Source organism: Gambusia affinis, linkage group LG23 (genome assembly GCF_019740435.1).
Source record: "Gambusia affinis linkage group LG23, SWU_Gaff_1.0, whole genome shotgun sequence".
Classification (NCBI taxonomy): domain Eukaryota; kingdom Metazoa; phylum Chordata; class Actinopteri; order Cyprinodontiformes; family Poeciliidae; genus Gambusia; species Gambusia affinis.
This window is the reverse complement of record NC_057890.1, coordinates 12,230,527-12,256,247: the sequence shown is the minus strand read 5'-3', so window position 1 is coordinate 12,256,247 and position 25,721 is coordinate 12,230,527. Positions and strand designations below refer to the sequence as shown.

Sequence of the window (25,721 nt, the reverse complement as noted above, 5' to 3'; positions counted from 1 at the left end):
GCCATGCCTTCAGCAAATAAAAAAATGCTGCCAAGATAAAAAAAAAAAACTATTTTATATAGAGGTGGAACAAGCAAAACAGGCACATGCAAAAAAAATATGTTGAATGAAAAGCACAATAAAATCCATGCAAAATAAAACAAAAGAAATGAAAAATCCACATTAGCCATGAATAAGTGGAGGCAGTTCAAAGTGACATTGAAGTGACAGATCCGCAATGTCACTGCACTGACCTGCATCTGATATCTTCGCTGAGGTGAGATCTACTGCTCCCTCTGTTGTGACACTGAAATTATAACTGTTCTTACTCTTGTACATGAATAACCCAGCTTCTGCCAGATTGGTGTCTGACATGGAGGGTTTAATTCCACCAAACCCTCTCATGCCATAAGGTGTTCGGTCAAATTGATAATGGTCATCCCGATATCCAAAACGATCTTCAGGCAGAGGTGTTGTAGACTGCTGAGTTGCACAACTTCCTGCAAATGGCAGCTTGTACACAACATCACAGCACACAGCTCTCTTCCCTGCTGTTAGATCCACTGGTTTGCCATCATCTGTGATTACCGTTGTAACCACATCTGCAGAAGTCACATCAACTGATACCAAAGTATTGAAAGGTTTTGAGGTACTAAGATCAACAGCTCCTGCCACTGTGGTTCTTCCTGTAAATAATCCATTGGCAACACAGGTTGCCACAGGAGGGACTGGAGCAGTGACTGGCATGGCTTGGAAACCTGCTGCCATTGTATTTGATCCAACTGAAAGGTTAATTGGGATTTCTGCTGTTGCAAGAGTGGAGGGCTGCGATTCAACTGGTCGATATATAATTTGAGAAACGGGTTCAAAAGCCTTGTTTTTTGTTAACTGAAGGGGCATGGAGGAGACTTGAGAAACCTCTTTAATGTCACATTGCTGTATTGTGGCAGAACAGGTCACAATAGTGATGCTGTCAGTTACTATTGAAACAGTGGAAGATTCAGTGCTCAGGTTGACCACAGGTGATTGCACTGCACTGGTGTGGCGACTGACATCATTCACAAAAGACTGACGTCTTGAATCTGGAGCGGTGGACAGATCAACACCATTCATATTTGAATCTGAATCAACCTTAACAGTTCTAAGATCTACCACCTCAGAGGGTAGAGAGGTTGTTTCAGTCTGTGCTAGTATTTGAGGTTTAGGTTTCTCTATTGACATTGGAACACCAGTTGCTATTGGAGTTGGTACTGGTGGTGGTGTTCTTTCATGAACAACGGAGACAGTGGTTCTTTGAACTTCCGTAGTAACCACTTGAGATATGAGGTTAGGCATAACAGATGGCTGTGCTGAAGCAGATATGGCCTCAATTATGTGACAAGAACTAGAAACATGTTTCTCTGGGCTACAAATCTCTTGTTTTTCAATAGACTCTGTGACACGTGTATACGCCAGAGGCACTCTGGTTGGCTGAGGAGGAGGGGTTGGTTGTTGATTTTGCTTTGGATATGGGTGTTGAGGCTGTGGTTGATAATAACTCTCATGCTGACCCTGCTTTGAGGGAGATGCCGGTCCAGGACCGGAGGGGGCTTGTGTTGTGACATTGTCAACTGGAGAGCTAGGCTGGGATGGCAGTGTGATGACTACATACGTGTCACGAAGATTGCTGGCATATCTTGGGGAAGAAGGAGACTTTGGTGAAGGCTGAAATGTCTTGCCCTCAGAAGAGGGGCTCAAATTAAGGACTGAGTCATTTGGACCAGTGGGAAGTACCGTAGGTCTTGTTGGAAGAGGGGCATGAGCAGGTGAAGGTGGCTGTGAACCAGGTTTTGGTGCAATTGGTGGTTTGGCACCATGTCCTGGTCTGTGACAGTCTACAATCCCATGAATAGCTGGCTTTGGAGGAACAGGAGGTGGAATATGAGGTTTGTACGTTGGAGTAACAACTTGTCTAACAGGCGATCCTTGGGGTGAAGTCATAGTCACTGGCTCAGATTTTTTCACAGGTGCTGAAGCCTGAGGTGGAAGCGGAACTGGGGCTTTCCTGGGAAAAACTGTGGGTTTTGGTGGAGTGGGAGGAGGCTGGGGTGGTGCAACAGGTTCTTCTCCTTTTTCCTGAGAATTAGCCCGGCGCAAAATATTTGGCTTAGGAGGGACAGGGGGAGCTGTTGACACTACACTAGATATACTAGGTGTGTATTGGGGGACTGTTGGTAGGGGTGACACATTAGCAGTCACAGAAGCTGATGATCTTGGAACAGTACTAGAAAGGTCCACAAGTTCAACCTCAGAAGTAGAGGTTTCATTGTCAGGTTGCTGTTCTGTCTGTTCTGTTGTGGTTGAAGGGGAAATCTCAGATACTTCTTTTACATGTTCAGATTTCTTTTCTGATATTATATCTGATGTTCCCGTCACCGCCTGTTCCTTTTTAACTGTAGTTTCATCATCAGAGGATAACTCTCCAGAAGAGCATTGTGTTACCTTTAAGTCTGGAATAGGGTGAAGAACCTTTTTTGATGAAGTAGTTTCCATTTCTGGCTCAGGCTGAGTTGGGCTTGTTCCTGGAGTTAGAACTCTTTTCATCAACTCCTCATAGGCTGCTTCAGCATCTAACAGTGGCTTCCCATCTTTGCCTAATGTCACTGTGCCGCTTTGTGGGAAGGTACTCTCAGCTGGTTGAAACACAATTTTTGGATTAGGGGTTTCATTTTTTGGCTTTATGTTTTCATATTCTTGTTCTAGCTGCATGAATTCCTTTCTTTTCTTGATCATGTCCTCATAAACTTCATCGGGCGATCTCAGTTTTTTGGGTTCAACAGGAACAGACATTTTCTCCGTCTCTTCCCGATCAAAAGAATTGTCAAGAAGAGATGGATAAACATAGTCTTCAATAAGCATGCCACCATATACTGTTTCCTTTTTTGCTTGAATTTCACCTGTGTCAACTGTTGGAGATTTAGCCTTTAGCATGATTTCTTCATAGGCCTCATCAGCAGATTTGAGAGCTTTCTTCTGAGATTTATCAGTGTTTTGATCATCTGTTGGGGAGAGAAGAGATACAGATATAGGCAACTGATATGTTTTTTGCACTTCTGCAATTTTTGCAGCATGGATCTCAAAACCTTCAGGATCTGATTCAATACTGGGGGAAAAGTCAGAGCAGGATGATCGTCTGATCTCCTCCATTTCTGCTTCCTGTCTCTGTTCTTCAGTTGGTGAGGCATCTTCAATCGGAGAAAGGTTGCTCGGAGGTGTCTTTGTATGCTCTCGCCTTCTTTGGGCCCGAATCTCATCCTTATCTTTTTTAGACTTTTTTCCTGAACCCCTTTGTTTTTCTTGCTCCCTGAGAAGTTCTTCCTCCTCCCTTAACTCTTCCTCCTCTGACGAGTCTTCAATAGTGGGTAGCATTTGCCCAGTTTGTCGGTGCTTGGCTTTTCTGTGCTGTTTACCCTCACCAGTACGAACATGACTTGGACTGCTGTCACTATCCTCGTCCATAGATGAAAGAGACGTCGGCGATGTTCCGGGAGTGAAGCTAGATGCATGTAGACTAGATGACCCTTCACCCCGAGACCGATCATCTGGAGAGTCTGTTAGACTTTCTATTTCAGGCTCTCCATCTGCACTAGGTATACATATAGGGCTGCTGGTTACATTCAGCTCAAAAGTTTGTAACTTGCGAGGTGCAGAAATTCTTTGTTCTTTCTCATCCTCTTTGACAATATCAGATTTTTCTGCTGATGCTGTGATTTCCTGAACATCGTCATCATCGGGACTAATAGTAGTTTTCTTAGTTAACCGTCTTGTTTTTCCTGATGTGCTTTTCTCTACAGTCTCTTTCTTGTCATTTTGTTTCTTATCGTCATCTCTAATCTTTCGCCTGACTAAGCTTTCTTCATCTGATGGAGAGGCATCCTCATTCTCACTCATTTCTATGATCTGTTTCCTGATAAACTCCTCATCATCTCCTGACATTGGGCTTTCTTTTCCAAAACTTTCACTGCTATCATCCAGGGAATCTGCCTTGACATCAATTGGCACAAGAAGCTTTTTCTTTCCAGTACTTTTGGCATTCTTCTCTGAAAGGTCTTTATCCTCTTCTGAACTGGGAGAATCAGGCGAGAGAGGAAGAACCTCCAATTTGCGTCTGGTCTTTAAAGTATCAGTCTGTTTCTCCTCCTGCTCTGTGTCTACCTGGGCCTCTAGAATGGGAAGCACAGAGCTTTCAAGTTTTGCTAGGTCTGATGGGCTTGTGAGATTGTCTTCTTTAGCTTCTTTCAATTCAGGCTGTTTCAAGTTCTCCTCTTGTTTGATCTGGTAAATAGAAAGAAATTCATTGTTACTTCTGGCAGTATACAATCTGTTTCAAAATATTTTTTTTATCATTCTTGTACGGGGCGGCTTTTCCTTATATGCAGTAATGACAAGTTGCAACAGTTTTTATCAACAAAAAAACATTTGGTCGAATATATTAAAGCACGTGTTCTAAAACATATTACAAATACATTCAACTGCATTTGAAAATCTTTAGCAATTTTCAACTATAATTTAACACTGATAACTATTTCCATTTCCTATTTGCTACTACTCTTTACACCCAATTTAGAAAATATAGCAGAAATGCACGATTGTTTAAAGTTCTACTGCTACGCTTGCTAGACATTATGGTCACCTCAGGAACTGCATCGTCATCTCCATGCTTTCCCACAGGCTTAGTTTTTGCATCCATTTGCTCCTCCGCGCTTTCTTCCTTCAAACCTGCATTGTCCTCACTAACAACAGACTGGATTTCAGATTCTGCTAATGGGATTGAAGGTACTACAGCAGGCACATGGTCTGAAGCTTCATGCTTCTCTGAAGTGGAGCTCACTTCTACATCAAATTCTGTATTGCAATCTTTGTCACACACTGCACTTGCTTCAGATACTGAAATAGCTTCCTGCAGGCTGCCAACGACAGCCTGTGACTCATCCTCTTTCTTGTCAGTTTCTGCCTCCCTATCCTTGACTGATGGCTCAACAACTTCCTCAGACTCATTTTGATATTTTGTGGGACTCAACCCAGCCTTTACCTCACCCTCACAGTCTTTCTCCTCACAGGTTTTATCACTTGGTTTTGATTCGATGATATCGGCTGAGGTTAGCACAGGTTGTACACTTTTAACTGGCACCTCAACAGCATTCGCTTCTTGCTGTCTTGATTCGACAGATGGTGGATCAGAGATAACCATTGCTTTGTCAGACTGTTCATTCATCTCTAAAGAGCTATCCTCCAGGCTTTGTTTTCTTGCCTGTAGTACAGCCTCTGCTATTGCAGGAGACTTTTCTATTTCTTCGGATTTCTGTAATGATGCCATTGTCTCAACAGGGCTTCCTTCAATAGCCTCAGACTTGGTTTCTTGCTGTATATCTTTATTTATTTGAACATCTTCCTTTGGCATTTCCTCTGGGACAGTTACTGCTGCTGCACTTTTCTTTTCTACCTCCTTTTCTTTCTCCATTAGAATATTTTCAGCATTGTTGCTGACTGCTCTAATTAAGCATGCTTCATCATCATGTTTGCTGAAAACTCTTTGGTCATCAACTGTTTCTTTTGTAATTCCCTCCTCTTTTAATGATTTCCCCTCCTCTGATTTTACCTCTACTGGTTCTGCTGTGCCTACTTTTACTTCAGTGTCAACTCCCACTAGTTCATTATCTTTCTCAGTTGTTTTATACGGAACAATTTCCTTGTCATCAATAATTTTCTCAGAGTCTTTTGTTTCATCAGCGTTTTCTATATTTGCTTTCTCTTGAACATTAGTTTCTTTCTCTAATGGGGCTGCAGCAGGAAAGATATCTACTAAATCTGGCTCCTCTTCTTTGTCTGTAGTCTGGTTTTTTGCCTCAGCTTCCTGACCAACTTCCTCTAACACTTCAAGAAAATTTTTATCTTCATTGACCGAAGAAATCTCTAATTCTGTATCATTTGCTGGTGTTGCTTGTAATTCTTCCCTTGTGTTCTCAGTTGCATCGGCTTTGACAGCAGGGTTTACAGAGGTTATCAACTCTGTTGCTGACATATTTTCTGCAGTAACATCATTAGAAACAACTGGTGCAACGATGTCTGCCCTAGATTCTTCAGTGATGTCTCTTTTGTTGATCTCTAATGTTGCGTCTGACAGAGTTAGCTCTGCTGGTATATTTTGGGGTTTGTCAGTTGAAACGCCACATATTTTGTCATTGTTTTCATCGGTCGCAGTAGTATCTGGCTTTACTGGAAGTAAAGTCTCCTCTGTAACTCTTTCATGGATCACCGAAGCAGCTGGCTCAACTGTGGCTTCTGGGAGCTTCTCAGGTGTTGACTCAACGGTTTTCTGATCTTCTGCGGGAGCTGCACCCTCACTTTGAGCAATCTTGGCATCCGACCTAGTTTCTACCTCGACAGAGCCAGCTGTGTTGCCTAAAACAGCATTTGTCAATTGGCTTTGTGCTTCATCTTCAACGGTTACAGACAGACGCTCTGCCCTAATGTCAATGCTATCTTGTTGCTCAACTGCTGGGATTTGACCAGCAGGTCCACACTGTGTTTGCAGTTCAACATTAAGAACCTGTGTGTCAGACTGAGAAAGATTCTCTGCCGCTTTCTCACAGCTACTCTGTTGTTCCTCAGCCGCTAGAATTTCACTGACAGTTGCACTCTGTGTTTGTTGGTTAGTGTCAGGTAGCTCTGTGTCAGGATGAGGACCATCCTCTGGTAGGTTCTCAGAATTGAGCGGTTTGTTCACAACAGGTGGGATTTCTGAGTTTATCTCAGCTAAACTCTTTGAATTTAAAAGCTGTTGATCAGACAGTGGTTCATCTGCTAATGAGTGTGTTATTAGTTCTTCTGAATCAGATGTTTCCTGAGGAATGTCCTCTACAGGAGTGTGTGTGTGTTTAGGTGAAGCCGGTGTGGATGTATTTGCTACCTTGATCTCAGTAGCAGGTGGGATTGGATCTATTGGTTCAGCTACAGGTTTGCTATCTACACCAGCAGGAACTGGGGTGGTGGAGGGGTCAGAGGGCGGAGCGGGTTCTTGCTTCTTTGGGGACGCCATGGATGGTGGTGGGACGTCTCCCAGCTGGCCTGACATTGCTTTTTGAGTCTGACAGTTCAGGCAAAGCCATTCTTTCTGCAAGACAAATATGATGACAACTAATCAGTAAATACAAAGCCTCCAGATCTGTTTAACAATGACTATAGATAACCTTGTCTAACTTCTGAGTTTCTCATGAGAAGTCCAAAGTTATCATTAACAAAAAATACTTTTTTGTTAAGTATTTCATAAATTTTTGTAAATGTGTTCAATAATTTCTGCCCACTTATTTCACCAGACTTTCAGATAGCAATTTCTTGTCATGTTTTGGGGATTTGTGTCCAACATTTGCTGTGAATTTTACAATAATAGCCTCACTAGGAAAACAAATTAGAAACATGTAAATATTTGTAAATGTAAACATAAACAAAAGTACACTCAGCATCAACACATTTCATCTGAAAAATACAACATACAAAATATGTCATTGAATTTTTATGACTGTATGCATGTGTAAATTTTAAGCTGGAAGGAGAACTGCACATATTGCATTCAAAGACCTAACTCTGTTCTAATAATACACATTTTGCTACTTATGCAAAGTACAATAGGTGGCTACAAAACCCTCTTCGAAATCACCTGGTGCGAAGTGCCTTTATAGCTGTGTTGTCATGCTGCAACTGTTTTATTAGTGTTATCTATCCCCATGTGTTTGCTGTAAAAGAGTACTCTAGAGGAAGACGCTTCATGTAAACTGGACATCCTCCTGAGTGCTTTTACTCAAGATGTGGATCTATTGTTGGTATGTAATGTCCCATGGTGCTTTGCTAAAGCGGAAAAATGATAAACAATCAATATGGTGAGACTGGAGATCAAAAAATAGCACAGACTCACACACACTCGACATATTTGTGTGTAGACCTGAAGTGCAAACAATTACCTCAGATCACAGTTTGACAAATGTGTTAACATCCTTCTACAACCTACCCTGACAGGATTTAATGCTAAAAATGAATTTTAGAGTCATGCAGTCTATCTCTGCGCGTGGAGAGATGAAGAAACAGCAAGACAGGAGGGAGGTGGAAGATGATGACAGAGGGGGAATTTAGCAGCAGCTCAGCTTGATTAAATAAGGCATGAACCGCCATGTTGTAGCCCGTGGCTTGGAATGATTAACACACCTGCATGTGGATTTCTCTAATAAGGCATGGAAAGGCAACCAAAATATAGAGATGCACTGCTTCCTGATACAGAACCATGATGTGGGGGCTTTGGCGTAATGACTAGAAAGAGCAGGCACTGAAAGGTAGAGAGATGGCTGCAGATAGAAATACTCATTCAGGCTGTTAGTGAGCTCCAGCCTCCTCAGAGCCTGTTATCACTGACGTTATCGAGAAATTTCAACGGGAACGTTTTACTACCCATTCCCTCTGTCACTGTCTCTAATAGAGCTACTGAGGGGAACTGAGCCAACTGCAGCCTCCACACAGAAATAGATTCCTTTCAACTTTTTTGCCAAAGAAAAGGCAAAGCTGACAAAAAACTGAACATGTATAACAGCAACAAACACACAATTGATGGAGAGTTCATAACTTACTCAGCAAAATGGACATCACTCCATGAGTCCAAAAAAATTGTTGTGCAAATTAGTGATAATTTGCTTCCATTAAGCCGTCTTTCTAATCCATTCACTCAGACTGTAATAATCAACAAAGGAAATACAAAATCCATATTTATATATAGAATAACTAGTTTCGGATCAAACCATGACCCCTAAAGAGCCCCACAAGAAAAGTCCTAACAATGAGATTGACACACACCCACTTACTTGTTTCTAAACACCAATCATCTGATGCCATACTGTTCTAATTTATGAAACAGTATGTTGTGATCGATTGGGTCAAATACTTTTTTATGGCCTATGACAACCTGTGCATTTCTTTGGAGCCATGTTAGTTTTTATTTCTCCAGTAAACATAGATAATGCACTTATTAATAACAAGAGTAAACCAGTAATTTAATTATTGGGATCCGTATTACAGATTTTCACAATGTTACGACTTTAGTTACTTTTATTTTGAGGCCACAACAGCAAAATGAAGGCTTGAGGTGCAGGATGAGAGCGGCATTTAATTGTAACTCAACTCTTGAAAGCAACCAAACAGGCTGGCAGCGATAAAAGAGGATCTTACACTGAGTGAGAAAACCCACAAACTCCTTTTGACAGGGAGATTGATTTCTGGAATTCTAAAAAAGGTGAGTTCATTAGCAGATGAGAAACAACTGGGTAATGCAGGAAGCTGCGGCACTGGTGGAAGGTGCAGAGTAAATTAGGGAACACAGAAAACAATCATGTCAACAAAACAGGACAGAAATGCAAGCTTAGGAAAAATGAAACTCAAAATACCACAGATTGTGATTAAAAACTGAGATGCACATTGAATTGTAAAACTATGTCAGATCCAGCAATAAGTATGCTTTCCTTTTTATAGAAGAACGTTGTTAGAAAAAAGATTTTTAACTGACGTGATTTAATTTACTTTTAAACACTAAAGCTTTTGATAAAATGAAAGTCAGAATGTTTTTGCCCTTCTTCTCACTGATGAGTTTCCATCTTAATTATAATGCATCAAGCTGCTGGAGGAACATTACAGCCTCAGCTCCTTTGTAAGCCAAAAAAGGTCTTTGCCTATTGACGTAGTTGACACTATGTCTGGATCAGTGGGCTGAGATCAGATGGGTTCTCTTTTACTAATACACAGCAAATATTTCTTATTTGAAAAAAGAAACTGAATAAGGAATAGAATATATTTCATCACAAATAAATAAGAAAATGTTCTTTGACAAAATGAAATTCATTTAACTCTTAAAAATCAACTGTAGACAAAAAGCCAAAGAAATGTCTCGGCATAGTGCAGCGCTGGCTTTGGCTTCCAACACCAGTAACTAGGCAACATTTCAATATAACAGATATTGTTCAAGCTTTATTGAAGAAGCGACATCTCCGCCTCTGATCAAAAAGTGATTCCAAGTGCCAAGAAGCTGCCTTGCACACCGCCATCGTTTTTTCAACAATCTCTGGGTTCATGTTCACAAAATGATTTTGCCAGACAGTAAATTTTAACCAATAAATGCAGTGGAAGTGACTCACAGATATGAGTCACGAACGCTCAGACAAATTACAACAGTCAGGTTGTCATGCTCTGTACTCCTTACAGCTGCAGAGGGTGATACCCATATCTTTTATGATGCCCCCTTCCCACTCCCCCCTTTGTCCAGTCGGGCTTCCTTTTATTTATTTATTTATTTATTTTTTGTCACAGTAGCTTATTGTCTCTTCTCTCCTCTGGCCTGTTCTTATGACTTCTACATCGAGATGTTATTTTGTTTGTACTCCTCATCCCATTGCACAAGAAAATTCCACTGGTATGCAAGTGCTTCAATGAATCCGCTAAATATAAAAGAACACATCTTATAACTCTCCAAAAATATACTGGACTTTCATTTTATGTTTCATGCATAAAGAATTATTTACAGTTAGACCTTTTCCTTATTCCAAGCTGTTTTGTTGGTTTCTCCATATATCATCTGGACGCATTTAAAAGAAAAAGAAAAAAAAAAAGAGCCAGTATGTGAATAGGGTGGAGGGGGGCAGGAGTGAAAGAGAGAGCAGCAGCAGTCAGGATGTAACAGCCTGTACTAACTAGATGAGGCTGGTGCCAGAATGTGTGGGTTTTCAAGTCTCAGTGAGGTTCTGCCTGCCTGTCCTCCGGTCTCTGATGAAGCCTCAGTGCTGGCATGCTGTATGCTTAGCCCCCCCTGGCCATTCCTTGGCACAAAATGCTCAGTAGCTAAAATATGGCTCTGGCCAAAGCGTGCAGAAATTAGTAAATTAGAAAGGGGATGAGGGAAAATCCTTGTGGTGGGTCTAACTGTCCAAATCGCCACTTGCTAAACCTGAAAAAAGGTGCAGTGCATTGCAAAAGTATTCATATCCCTCTGAAATGTTCACATTTTAGGTATTTTTAGAATATTATATGCATACTAAAAAAAAAGCTTACAAACTACCATGATATTGTTGTTGAATATTGCGATGACATCAGCAGCAAAAAGCAATCTTTCATTCCCGTACCATCTAAAGGCTCCTATCCGTTTTTGTGAACAATTAAATCTCAAATCAGGTAAACGTCCATCTAAAAGGTCAAATATATTAAGAGGGTGCAGAATGTAACTGCATTGCCTTTGGAATATTAGACATAAACAACACTTCTCGTTATTGTTAACATACGCTGTGTGCATCCAGTCTGAGTGAGTTTTCACAGTTTTTTAAAAGATCACTGGGTAAACATTACTATCTTCAGATGTGCAAAAATGATAGAGGCTTACCTCATACAACTTGTAATTAAAATTGCAACATCCAATGTTTTTCCAAAGTATTTGCTCAGATGAGTAGAACACAAAGGCAAAGTGCACTTTTCAGAATTCTTTTACAAATACGTTTTAAAAACAATGCATTGTGTTTTTTTCAGCTTTAGAACCATATAGTACTTTGTCCATCTGTGACATTAAAATATATTGAAGTAATTTATGTACATGCCTCGGTTTTTGATTTTGTCTTGTTTTCTGTATCTGTGCTGTATAAGTTTTGCCCTGTTAATGTTATTTTCTTTTCTGTTTTTGTATAAACGTTCAAAAATACCTAATAAACATAATTCATATATTGAAATTTCTACTGTTAACATTACAAAATAATCCCACTTTAAGAGGTATGAACACTTTAGCAAGAGGGATATATTTTTTTATTTGCTTGCACTGCACTTCCAAATTAGTTAATTAATTTAAGTAAAAGTATCCCACAAAGACTAAAATGTTACCCATTTAAAATCATAAAATTATGGTTCCCACAGAATGACACTGTTAAAGGAGGCGATATGAAAGAAGATAGTGGGAGGGGGCAGAACTCTAGTCCCTCGTATTATCCCCTCTCCTGCTTTAGTGGATCTCTTTTGTGGCTGTTACTATTTTTGCACACATCAGGCTCTAGGCCAAGTGGTGGTGAGAGCTGTGAACACTGCATGGAGTGAATACAGATAAAAATACATAAACAGCAACAGATCTATCTAAAGACCGGCCTATTGTGTAATACACAAAACGAAGCGGACGTATTAAATGTACAAACTATTAGAATACTAATGAATGGCAGGTTAGTGATAAAAGCCGCTGTGTGTATTGTTGGTCTTTATCTGCCGGTGCAGATTATGGGGAGTTTAGAATGGGAGAAAATGTGGACGTGATCGCAGAATAACGATAAGGAGGAAGACAAAGTAATGCCTGCACAAGTCACTGTTTCTATTTTTTAGATGTGAAAATATAGAGTAAAACGATGTATGAATAACTGAATTTTAGCAAACAATGACACTAAGGATGAGCAAGCCATTTATCAATATTTAAGTCAAATTGCATAGTTCTCAAAATCATAAATATAAACTCTTTAAACTTTTAGATCTTCCAGTAAAATGGATAGAAACATGTTTGTGTTTGTCCAAATTTATCCTTGAAATAATTTTATTTTATTTTTTTAACTCTGTGTCTCAACATGGGAAGGTTTAGGTGAGCAGCTATTGTTTTTTCTAGAAATTCCCTGATTTTTAAAGATTAGCTTACTTTTGCTTTCTTTCCTTTGAAGAAGGGCTTTACAACATAGATATCCAACTTTTCCACATTTTTACCCCAATAAACTTCCTCGATAATGATCAAATTAAACACTTGGAATATATATTTAAAAAATGTTTGTTTTTTATGTTACAGACGTTTTAGGGGTGTCAGCTGTGATACTGGCAATTCTAAAAAAAATTTACCATCATTACTGTGACTAAATTCTGTGCTGTAGAAATGTACTTTTTATGCAGCTTTAGAAGTGGTGCCAATAAGGGGATACTTTCAATATTTCAAAATCTTCAGGGCAAAACTCGAGTAATAATGATTTATTCTTCCTTTATGTCATTTCTCCCCATCCCCCAAGAGTGCACATAATGGTGTATAGAATTTTGAAATCCATATGTAATTCCTGCAGTAGAGTTGGTCAATTATTAATGTCCAACCAAACATCCCTGTCCCTGTCCTGCCTTTAAAACGTTGGGTTTTAAAGGCGGTGGCAGTGAGACCGCCATCTGATAAAAAACCTTGAAACGTAGCTGTAGATTTTCTCGGCGATGGTGAGACGAGATGAAACACTCCAACTCTTCGATTCATGCTCGTTAGCAAAGTCGTGCCACTCCCATCTTATGTAAGACTCTTCCAGCACGCACTCTCGTTACTGAAAAGGCCAACATGACATGAAGTCTGAGCTGGAGGAACATTGTTGCTCAGCGCAAGGCATACTTTTACAGCATTCCCCTTACATCAAAAAAAAAAAAAAAAAAAGAGACGGTGGGGGAAGAAGAGAAGGACAAAAATAGATGGCTGTAAGAAAGACAGAAATAACTAAAATGGTAGCTCACAGATAAACAAAACAAAACAAAAAGATAAAACAGGGTGAAATGACTAAAATATCAAAGAATCAAAATCAGATGTGTTGTTGGCCTGTTCGAGTGCCTTTCATTCACAAGTTGCGTTGTTGGGGATTAGATAAGACAATGAAGCCTGAGAGGAGATGACAAACATCCTGTTGCCCTTTAAATCTTTTAAGGAAATACAGATTACGCAGGTGGCGATATGTACGCGCACTCACCATAATTTATCTCAACAAAAAGACAACAGACTGACAATACAGCCACTTAAAAATCACATCTACAACAGGTGAGGTGTCGCCAGTCACGTGTGCATTCAGTGTTCCACAGTTCTGCTTACAAAAACCCTGCAGTTAAGTATCCTGGCTCCTATTCCTGGAACAGCACATGTATCCACAGCCACACCCTCACATGCGTCAGCGAGCAAACCTTTGCTGGCAGTTGACGTGATGACAGCAAGTGACACAGAGGTGACACACACACTACATGGGGGTTAGATGGCTCAACGAAAGTCTTGTGTGCAGAACATTCTGTATGCCATTCATTTTTTCCCAAGTTGGATTTAAGAATGCACCTAGAGGTTCAGCTGTGTCATAGGTGAACGGATGGCCGGCAAAACTAGATGGCGATATTGAAAAGCTTTATGAAGTTTGGATGCCTATCTGGAGTTAACCAATCACAAGAGTTGACTTGTGAGGAATAAATGTTGTAAATACAGTTTGCAATATGAAAGATTCTTCTATGGTGGCAAAGCCAAATATCCTCTGAGCTCAAAGTGAAAATGACACGGTAAAGGTTAGAGTTAAATAAGGTGAACTGTCTACGTTGAAGTAGATATATATATATATATATAAGATCCTGTGGGACTTCCAGATCCAGACAGACAAAATGGTGAGGGCGAACCAACCAGACATAGTCGTGGTGGATAAACAACAGAGGAAAGCCGTAGTGGTGGATGTGGCAATACCAAGTGACTGCAACATCAGGAAAAAGGAGCATGAGAAATGTTTAGAAATACCAGATGGCCTTTGTTTTATACCTGAAGGTGAAGACCACCAGTGGTGCCTGTGGTCATATCAAAAGGCAGTCTTGGAACAGTGGCTACAACACTGATCCCAGGAACAACATCAGACATCTCAGTCCAGAAATGTGCAGTCCTAGGCACAGCCAAGATATCGTTGCATTGCAGGTATTAAACATCTACAGAAACTAAGAGGAAAGAAGAATCACCACCATGGTTTGGGTGAGAATAATTTTATTTATATATATATATATAAACTGGTCTTAAATATTCCATCCTGAAGTACACCTAAATAAAGTGATGGACCTGTTTGGAGGCCCTCGGCATCACAGGTAATCTGCCATGCTTAACAGTGGGCATATGAATGTTTTCCACGGATGGTTCTTTGTTTTTATACCAGACACAAACACCATGTTTGTTATCAAAAGGTTGTCTTGGAGACTTTGTTGTCCACTGTTTGATACAGTTCTACAATACTGAGCTGGCACAATAGGCTTTTAATGCCCAGCAAACCGGAAAGTTGCATTGCAGGTATTAAACATCTACAGAAACTAATGAAGGAAATGAAAAAAAAAATGGTTTGAGTATCAATAATTGTGTCAGGGATTTGACTAAAATAATTCTTATAATGGAAAGATTATAGCTTGTGATTATTTTTGAAAATTTTCCATACTAAATAATTTTCTAAACTGTCTGAAAAACAAAAATTAAGCATCAATGGCAGAATACCTAACAAAGAAGATTTTTATGTCAGTTTAAAAGAGACACGCGTTTAACCAATTTATTGGTACAAAAAAAAAAAAAAGCAAACGTGATATTTTCAAGTACCAGGTTGGTTTGATAAAGACATGCTAAACAACCTAAGTTTAAAAGGTTAAAAAAAAAAAAAAACGAAGGTTGGATGGAAATAGTAAAGGTTTTAATTCCGTTTTAGTTCTACTTCCTGTTACGGAAGAATTCCAGGAGAGCTATAAATATGCAGCAGATTACCTAAAGACAAAAATAAATCGAAGCCAGCTGCAACCACATCCTGCCAGTTACCAAACTCAAATGATAAACTGTGATCACTGCCCGTCAACACACATATAAATGTTAGAATATTAAACCTGGAGTCAAGCAGCAAAGTAGAATTTACTATGAATTAGCACACATAAAGGTACATGAAATATTAATTTGGTACAAATATGACTTTTTTATTTTTATTTGCATCTTAACAGAAATTATTTTGTTCATCTATAGCATCAATAACCAACACCCAAGAACATCTTTAAGAAAAATCTGTAGTGGTCTGTGTATATTTCTGAGCCTGTGTGCATAATCTCGGAGTAAATTCAGTTTTAGTTTTGAAAATGTTTATGTTTTTAGTTGAATAATCATTCTTTACAATAAAAAGCAATTCAAATTGATTATTAAAAGGTTTAGAAGATGCTCATGTGGAAAATGAATCCCTGAAAATATCTAATTCAATCTCAGCAGTGAGCAATTTTTATGAAGCACCCAAAGGACTGACATGTCTAAAAGCAACAACATAGAAAAACAACAGGAATATGTACTTTGTTTAAAAAGCAAAAGGCGTAGTTAAGATGGAAAGTACTTCAGTAATAAATAGCTTTCCTACCTCTCCTAAATGAGGATTAGGATTAAATCCACACAGATTGCACACGTTCTTCTTGCACTCAGTGCACACGCTGTAGTTGGGGGCGTCTGACAATCCAATATTGAGCTCCAAATTACAGAGAGGGCAGTTTCCCTTGGCAACTGAAGTTTCAGACTGAGCAGACTCAGCCGCTGTAGATTTCTCTTCCTGCTCTGCGGCTGCGTGTCTGGGGGGCTCTCTGGACCCGGCAGGCGGGGTGTCTGGAGCAGAGTCGGAATCCGGTGGTGATCCAGGTGCAGAGAAAGGAGAGTCAGGAGGAGAACCTGGTCCAGAGTCAGGTGACCCAGGAGGAGACTCAGGTGCTTTGGTTTCCTCTCCAGAGACAAGAGTGGTGGCTGAGCTCAGAAGCGATGAGCCAAAGCTGAACATTTGAGATGCAGCAGCAGGAGGCTTCGCTGACTCCGTCAGACCTCCCAGACCCCCAAACAGCTTTCCAGCCACGGACTCTTCTTGTTTTGGCACAGCCTGAGTGGGAGGCTTCGATGACTCCATCAATCCACCAAACCCACTGAATAGTTTCCCCGTAACCGACTCCGTCGCTTGTGCAGCCGCTGCGGGGGGTTTAGCCGAATCTGTCAGCCCTCCTAAACTGATGCCGCCCAAACCCCCAAAGAAACTCGATTCTTGTTTGGCTTTAGCTGGAGACTGCTGAGGGCTGGACTTCTGCTGAATGGGACGCCCTGTTTTGGGGTCAATCTTGGGTGACCCTGCCAATGAGGAACCTGGAGAAAGGGGTCCAGGAGATGAGGAACCCGGGGATTTCTGCCTTGGTGTTGTTGGCGGCGTCAGCCCTTGGTCGGAGGTGCTCTGCTGCTTTATCAGCAGCTTTCCAGGCTTGCCACCTCGCTGAGGTGAGGGTGGGCCAGAGCCTTGCATGGGCTTTGACATGCCAGGAGGATCCATGCCTCCCATTGCTCGCTGCATCTGACAGTTCAGGCAAAGCCACTCTTTACCCTGCAAAAGAAAAGAAGACAAGTCAGATGTTGTGGTTTTTGTGACCATTGTTCAGTAGTAACTTGAAAGTGAAACATCAGTTGCACAGGATCAGGAATCAAAACCAGGGATCGCTGCATTGAGCTATAACCCTGATATATAGAGGGTCTGGTGTAAAACATGTAACCATGATAAGTTAGATATAATTGAATCGCATTTTTAAAAACTGTTGTGTTCATCTCTATACAGTGGCTTGCAAACCTACTCATGTATCTTTTCTAAAGAACAGCTTCTCAGCTGCTGCAGTTTGGAAGAGCTTGACCAACATCGATACCTGTAGGGACCCATCACTACACGCTGTGACAATCTCACTACATGAGTGGCTGAAGACCTCAACAGCTTCTTCTGCACGTTTCAAATCCTATCATTTGCACCTCTTACCCATTTACCCACAACCCACTCTCCTGCACCGCGAAAGGTGTAAACAGGCTTTTTCACTGAAAGCCGCCGCTGACCAACTCGCCCACATCCTCAGATTTAACAAGTCTCTGGAGCTGTCTGAGGTTCCCTCCATCATCCCGGTCCCCAAGAAAAGAACCACAACATAATTAAACATCAACAGGCTTGTCACATTGATGTGTGTGGTCATAAAATTCCTTAAACAACAGGTTTTGAAGGTCAGCCAGAAAGTTACCACTTGTGGTTCCAAAAACTCATTTTAGGATACGAGGTGTTTCCAATTATGTTTGATTCCGTCGTTAAGCAACCAATTTCCATCTTTATAAAACAAAATCCAAAATTCGCAACAGTTCCATAATTAATCAGAACAGCAGTTGGTTGTTCTAGTAAATATTAGTGCTAAAATGGTTGGCTTTCAAAGTGTTTACCGTTACAGACCCAAACACCTGTCTCGAAAAAAATAATGGAGGCCAGAGCCTTTTGTTCAGTGTTTGGCTATCGCTTTTGGTTTCCACAACATGCCAAGCACAGTGTTGAAAGAGCCAGCTGTTGACAGTTTGATCACCATCTAGAAAAAGAACAAAGTGTGCATACCTATTTGCTACTCGTATGTTGGTGTGTTTGACATCTTAAAAGGCAAAAAAATAAATAAAATAGAAAGTTCTTGTTGATCCTCGCAGAAGAATTTCTTAAAGAATTGTTCTACAAAAGTAGGTTAACTCCTGACCAACCAGCATTTACAGTTCATGTGTGAGTGAATGTCGTCACTGGCTGGCAGAGTTCCTTCCTGTGGCCATGATGTGAGTCACCTTGTTCAACATTCCCCAAGTCCATATGGTCACTCTGTTTCCCAGATCATGTGTGTTGCTCTTGTAAGCAACATGTCCTCTTTTGAATCAGGGAGGACTGATAACCTGGACTCTGCTGTAGTTTCAAATTGAGCATCATAACCAGTTTTTATTTGAATGATCCATTTGTATAATTTGCAGCATTTATTAGATATGCACTAGTCTGGCTTTCTTTTTTTTGTTCTTGCTAAATTCATTTTTCCTCAGAGGTCTGACTGAATCAGATTTTTTTTCCCCCCTCTAACACTAAAAAAAAATATGTGTACATATTGTTCCTTTATATTCATTATCTTTCCTCAAAGTTTTGTTTCTTTATGTCTGAATACTGTGAGCGATTGGAAACCAGTCACGTTGGCAAATAAACATGATTCATAATCTGATAAAGCTTGAATCAAAATGATACATTTTGTACTTTTGGGGGTCTTATTCCTGCCGTTTAGCATGTAATGCAAACACCAATGTCAGTGCATGATTAATGGGGTTTTTTCTTCAAAGAGAAATGCCAGAATAAAATCAATGCCTCTTCTACATGCATGGCATCGCTCACTCCTGTGTATAATCCATTATGAAATCTGTGGTGGTATTATCTGTGACCTTTTGAGAACTGGAAAACTCCCGGCTATTCATGTAGACACAGATCATAAAATTATCTTACTTTCGCTCATTGGTTAAGACATAATTAACCATTTGAATTTTTTATTTTATTTTAAGGAAAATGCAACTACAGCAAAAGACAGAAAAGCTGTGAGGGTCTTACCGCTGAGTCTGGTGGGCTGAAGCCACACAGGCTGCAGACCTGGTTCTTGCACTCAGTGCAGGTGTTGTAATTGGGTGGCTCCTTAGATCCAGTGTTGAGCTGGGTGGTTTTACACAGAGGACAGAGTCCACCTGCAGGCTTTCCAGCTGCCTGCTGCCCAGGGGCCCCTGAACCTTTTTCTGGCATGGGGCCTTGCTGCCCTTGAGCGTTTGGTCCAGGTTTTCCAGGTCCTTGTTGTGGTGGGCCACCTTTTTGCTGCTGAGCTTCACCCTGATTTGGTCTAGGTGCCGGCTGCCCTTGACTTTGCCTGGGGGCCTGACCAGGGGGTCCTTGATCTGATTTTGGCCCCTGACTTTGCCTTGGTCCTGGGCCAGAAGGACCTTGCCCAGATTTCGGCCCCTGACCAGGTGGTACTTGCCCTGAAGGACCTGATTTCGGTCCCTGACTGGGTGCACCCTGACCTTGCCTTGGTGCCTGTCCAGGTGGGGCTTGACCTGGCTTTGGGGGTCCAGCCTGCTGTGGTCCCTTTGGTCCTTGACCCTGCTGGGGGCCTTTCCCCGGTGGCTTCCCTCCCTGCTTGTTCGCCACTTTTGCCGTCGCATCGCCCTCCTCCTCGTCCCCGAAAAGTCCAAACTTGGGAATGTTGACAGCGTCGCCCATAGATGTGATGGAGGACGTCATTGACGACATGGCGCTGAGGGGATTGGCCCCGCTGAGGAAGCTGGAGCCAAACATGCCGGATGATTTAGTCTCTGGGCCTTTTGGCTCCTGCCGGAATTTGGATTCAAAGAGGCTTAAGGATGAGGGGCTGCGGCCTGGTGTGGGTCTGCCAGGTGGACCCGGGTTGAAGGCGTCTACAGTTCGACTTTTACTTAGACCTGCAGGACCCCTGGAGGCTCCTACCTGCTGGTGAGCATCAGATTCTGAAGGTCTGAAAAAAATAGAAACAAAATGATCCTTGTTATGTCCATTTGTTTACAAGTAAAAGAAATGCAAACACACAACTAAAACAGGTCGATAGTGCTGCTGGTTCAATTTTATATCTGACATTACAACATTTACTATTTAAACTTCATTAAAAGGACAAGCAATTTGTTAGTCATGTCTGTTTCTGCTGACTCATTCACACTCACCATGACAACAAGTCCCATCCTCAAAAACTACGCCCAATATTCAGCCGATAAACAGAAAATACAACAATTTATTTTTTAATTATCAGAGATAAGAAGTAGCCCTTGAATTTTAATATTTTCTTTACATTTAGTCTTATTCCAACCTCTAACTTTAAATTCACTAGGATTTTATTTGCTAGAACAACACAATGTAGTGCAATAAAATGAAAAGGGTTAACAATCTTTAAAACATTTAAAGGAAAAAAAAATGTATTCACTCCAATTTACCCCTAAATAAAATTTTGCTTCAGTTGCCTCCAAAAGTCCCGCAGATACAAATATAAATCCATTTGTTCTCATAAGGCAGCTGACAGACACATAAATACTGGTGAATTACATGTAGCGTGGATATTAGACAGAAACTGAGAAGCAGTCAGCTGTAGCCTGCATGTTAGGACAAAGAGAGAGCCTGTAAACCCAACCTACACACAGAATGCTGCGCATGCCAAGTGGAAGTGGAACGTTAGAGAAGTGCATCAGTGGAAGCTAATGGACCAATTGGCTGCCATTGATTAAAGCATGATGGTGCATGTTTATAACACACACTTGCATTGGTTTCTGCTGTAGTGAAGGTCCTTGGATGCTGTGGTGTAATGAAATAAAATTCTCAGGTAATAAAGTTTAATGTTGCAATGAGTATAACTGATTATTGTCATAGCACGCATGAGAAATATGTTACTGTAAAGGGTAGCAGCCGAATAAAGGAGGGCTGGTCAGAATGGTGAGTGAACTTTGGGCGTGTTTAGAGCGTGGGGGCTCTGACAGTCTACTGACCAAATGAATGACCAGTTGCAGGTTATATCTACAAATCATTATCCTTAGGCAAAGTTTAATACTTGTAATATTCAATATTCCTGGAACATTCAATTCAACGTGATACAATTAAATTCACCAAAATATTTAGGAAATATATTAATCATACTAAAAGTTTAATTAAATATACATTGGATATACATTTTATATGAAACCCTGCACAGATAACCAGAGTTGCAGAATTTCTCAAATTATAGGGGGATCATGAATTAAAACAGCATTTACAGGCTTTGTTAAGTATAAAAGTAGACTGGTTACTATGCAAGTAGTAAATTACCAAGTAAAGAATACTGTACAATCTACTGAGTTAATGAAAAAGAACACTGAATTTTGTGTGAATTACCCTGAAGTGTTTTTAATTTGATGACTATGAAGTGTCTGTGTAATGGCACAAATAGATTAATAGCACAAATCGATTAATAGCAATATCAGAAGATGGTCTGTGGTAAATTAAGTTAATCTTGGTTCAAAATGTGACAGACTTGTTTAATACTTCAGTTTTGTTCAGTTTTTGAAAATATATATGATAAGAATACAATCTGGATATAAGTCAGAGCAGCTGTTTGCTGACTTAATTTAAAATGTTTGCTGGACGCACACAGGCACTTAATGAAAATCAACGAATCAGGAAGCTTTTACTTGCAGGTTGTATTGAGAATTATTGCACAGAATTAAAATGTACTTTGTGTGACATCACCATGACATTAGTCCTTTCTACAAATACACACCAGTGTGTACAAGCTTAGGGGCAACGTAAATCATTTACTCAAATGGTCTACACTTAACAGCTTATGTTCACCTCTGATGAAGCTGAATTTTCTTCACAAGACTTGACTCTGGGTTGCCAGGAGGTCTTTAAAGTGCAAGTCTTAGCCAAGTCTGAAATCATTTGTAAGACAAATATGCTACTAAGTGTTTTCTTTTTCAGTCAAGAAATTTATTTTGGGAAAAAAAAAAAGGCTACATTACTAATTACTAAAACAATTCAAGTCAATTGCCTTATGCCTAATTTGATGTTATCAGATTTATGTGCTTATGGAAAATCGCTTTTGGAGGTTGGATTATATATATATGAAAAATCTAAAGAAGTGTAATTGATTTAATGGAAAATGCTGGCATGTAGTTTTAGTTGCAACTCAAGTTGCACACGAATTTCCCATCACTGCATGTAAAAGCTTTTTATTTCGATGTTTGGCATGTAAATGCAGCATTATTCATATCACAATATATTATTCCTATGAATAATATTACCTCCATTATTCATAGGAATAATATATCGTGATATGAATAATAGGCATTATTCATAATAGGCATTATTCATATCACCTCCTACCCCTCTCTTTAGGGTCCAGAAGGCAAAAATACAAGACAGCAGAATTACAAGATAATAATAGCAGACAAAAAATTATAAAACATGAACAATATAAATGGGCTCAGATGTTTTGTGGTGGCCCTACAATGAAATTCTGCTTGGGGCCCCATAAAACCTTGAGCTGGCTCTGTCGACAAAACAATAATTGGCGTAAAAAGCGCCGCAGTGAGTATTTTCAGCACCACGGACAGCGCTAAGCCTGTTTCCTAGACGGCACGAGATGTAGCAGAAATTCAATACGGAAAACAACAACAACACAGAATCGTCTGGGGAAACACAATCAAAATAAAATAAATTAACGTCTCTGTTCTATTTATAGTCATATTAATATTGATGCACCCCTCCCCCAATCTCTAGTTCGGATATAAATAACATTTCTTTCTCTAGTTTGAGACAGTTAGCACAGAGGCCCATTACTCCATCCGATACGAACAGAGATGCACCTTCTGGCTGAAAGACTTCATTGTAAAACCATAACAACAATTTTGCAGTGTTTTTTTTTTTGTTTGTTTGTTTCAAAATGTACCAAGATAAATAGAAACTTATTCACGATATTTACCATCAAATAATGGTTGCATATATATGTAGTTAAGTGTTAAGATGTTCAAAATGCAAATTTACTAAAGAAGAAGAAGAAGAAGAAAAAAAACATTGGGCACGACAAATTTTCTTACCCAGCAGGCATTTCGACCGTTTCTTAAAAATAGGCTAGTGGAGGTGTGTCTCCTCACTGATTTCACACAGAACGACCGATCGAATCGGCCCATTCTGGTGACTGGAGTGTATTCATTTACACCGCCACGAGCTGCAACTTTGCCCACTTTACAGCCAATTTTGTGGATTGAGCGATTAATTTTTTTTTTTTATTTATGTTTTAACCGAAGACTCCCATCACTCCTCACAATGAACGCTAGGAACAAACTGGGGTTTCTTGTGCGATTTGTGGCATTGAAATGGGTGTAAATGGGACTCTCCGCCTCCCTAATGCATATTTCTTAACAACCACACACACAGAGATGCAGACATCCGCTCAGGCCTCACACACAAAACGCTTGGTCCGTTTAGATATTTGGAGTGCATTGAATGATGCCATTTGAAATCCCTGCCTTCGTGCAGCTGCCGGAGCTCCAGGTTGCCTGCCCTGCGCCCTTGACATCGCCGCGGCCAGTTGTCTCCTCTCATCCTCGCTTAGCTCGCTCAGGTTGACCGGAGTGCCATCGGAGATCCGGACGAAGCCGCCCTTTCCGTCAGGTGCCAACCCCTCCGGCAGACCAGACGGCGGCCCTTCTCCTCCTTCCAGGCTCGCTTCGTTCCCCATGATCGACCCCTCCCGTTCCCCCCAGTTCTCAGATCAATCCGACACCCGTCTTTTTTATTTTTTTATTATTTATCTTCGAAGACGGTGAATCTTGGAGTATCGAAGCATGACGGATTGTTTAGATTTCTGCAGTTATTTCCCTGTCCAGTCGCGCTTCTCCATTTCCTACGTTTCTCGTTGTTTTTCCTGTACCTCGCATCTCTCCAGCTTCAAACCACAGTTGCCACAGTTTTCCGTGAGGGGGGTCTTTGTTTTATTACTGCTCATAACCACTGAACGACTTCCGGAATACGATTACAAAAATAAAATACTTCCCCCCCCCCCCCCCCCCCCTGGCATTGTTTTCGCCATTATCATTATTAATAAATTCACACCTGCTTTGACCAACAAAAATCTGAACTTTTCAATCCAAATGCTTTGAAAGAAAAAAAACCCTACATTTTATTGCCTGATATTTTCAGTAATATTTAACTGTTTCTATTTTATTCCATCCAAATTGAAATACATACTGTTTTAACTTCAGTTTTCTAATATTACCAACCCCAAATAATAATAGTATTTATAAAAATTATTATTATTATTATTATTTATTTATTTATTTTTTTTATTTATTTTTTTACAAACAAGCTGTTACATAAATTATAGGTAAGATTTTTTAAATTTATTTTATTTTATTTCTTTTAATTTTTTGCAGCGCTTTTATATTTATCCACAGTGGAAATGTATTTTATTAGTCAACATTAAGTGCTTTAAGTTGAAAAAAACAACAACTTCCGTTCTTCTCTGAAGAACTCCAGTTAACTTAACGGAGGTACTCCAAACGTATCCTGACCAACCGCGCATGCTCCACCTCGCAAGTGATCCTAAGACATCAGTGAAGGAAATTGTGTTTAAAGGCGACCATCACTGCTACATGTAGGTTAACTGTGAAATCCAGAGTGAGATTTCAAACAAACAAAAAAAAGTCACAACCCTCAAAATACAAAACCGTGTCATGTTCAGTCAGCAGAGAGCAAACCAAATATGAGTTTGGGGTCAAGATACCAGGGTCCTTGGAAGAGCCTAAGGATGATCATAGTTGTGTGATTGCATATTTTAAAAAAGAAAAGAAAAACGAAAGCTTAAAGCAAAACAACAATGTCAGGCATCATGATTTCAAAACATACAAATCTAATTTTAGTGGAGTCTGCCATCATGAAATATTCAGAAACACAGATAAGACATCTGCAAAGGCCTACAGATGACTCATAGATTGAATAATATATTTTCAGTACGCAGCTATTATCTCTATAGCCATTCTGGTAGATAAATAAATATGATGTTGTACATTGGCAGAAATCTGTGAGGGAATCAGTTTTCACTTATTGAAACGCAACAATAGATTCTTTATTGCCTCTTCTCTCTTTTATGAAGATTTGATAGCTTGGGTTATGTAAAGGAACGCCACAAAGGATCAACTGGTCTCAAATTAGGCACCAGAGCATCCCATCTTCAAAAAGACAACCCAGTTTAGATGCTGACGTGAACTCATAACCAGTCATCATCCCGCGTGGCACAAATCAGACCTACAGCATATTTATTTAGGTCTACTGCTGTGGGAATATGCACAAGCAGGAAGCAGTTACAGCACAGAGGATATTAAAACCTGTCGGCTGTGCTCTACATCAACAAGAAGTGTAGCACTACGACAGCAAGTGCTCATTTGCTGTGTGGTTCCGTAGGAGCCGTTGGGCAGATGTGTCCTCATTGGAACAAACTCACGTTCCCCCCAGGCACCTGGACAGGAAGCCCCGGAGTACGAACATGTGACAGTACAGATCATTTGA

The 25,721-nt window shown here is 40.3% G+C and overlaps 1 protein-coding gene across 6 annotated transcripts in view; it reads right to left on the bottom strand.

Annotated features, from left to right (window-relative positions):
• pcloa (piccolo presynaptic cytomatrix protein a) overlaps positions 1–24,041 on the bottom strand; it is a 52,423-nt gene extending 28,382 nt beyond the window's left edge. For 5 of the 6 annotated variants that reach the window (XM_044108028.1, XM_044108031.1, XM_044108029.1 and 2 more), the window contains exons 1-5: positions 23,684–23,910; positions 19,221–20,151; positions 16,185–17,177; positions 6,929–7,132; positions 234–4,293 (exon numbers count right to left, since the gene is read on the bottom strand). In XM_044108028.1, the coding sequence (XP_043963963.1) occupies positions 234–4,293; positions 6,929–7,132; positions 16,185–17,177; positions 19,221–20,151; positions 23,684–23,895 (6,400 nt within the window). In that variant the 5' untranslated portion in view covers positions 23,896–23,910. Of the gene's footprint in view, positions 1–233; positions 4,294–4,651; positions 7,133–16,184; positions 17,178–19,220; positions 20,152–23,683 lie in introns of all 6 variants that reach the window. The other variant, XM_044108027.1, reaches the window with a different exon arrangement.
• Positions 24,042–25,721: the final 1,680 nt, after the last annotated feature.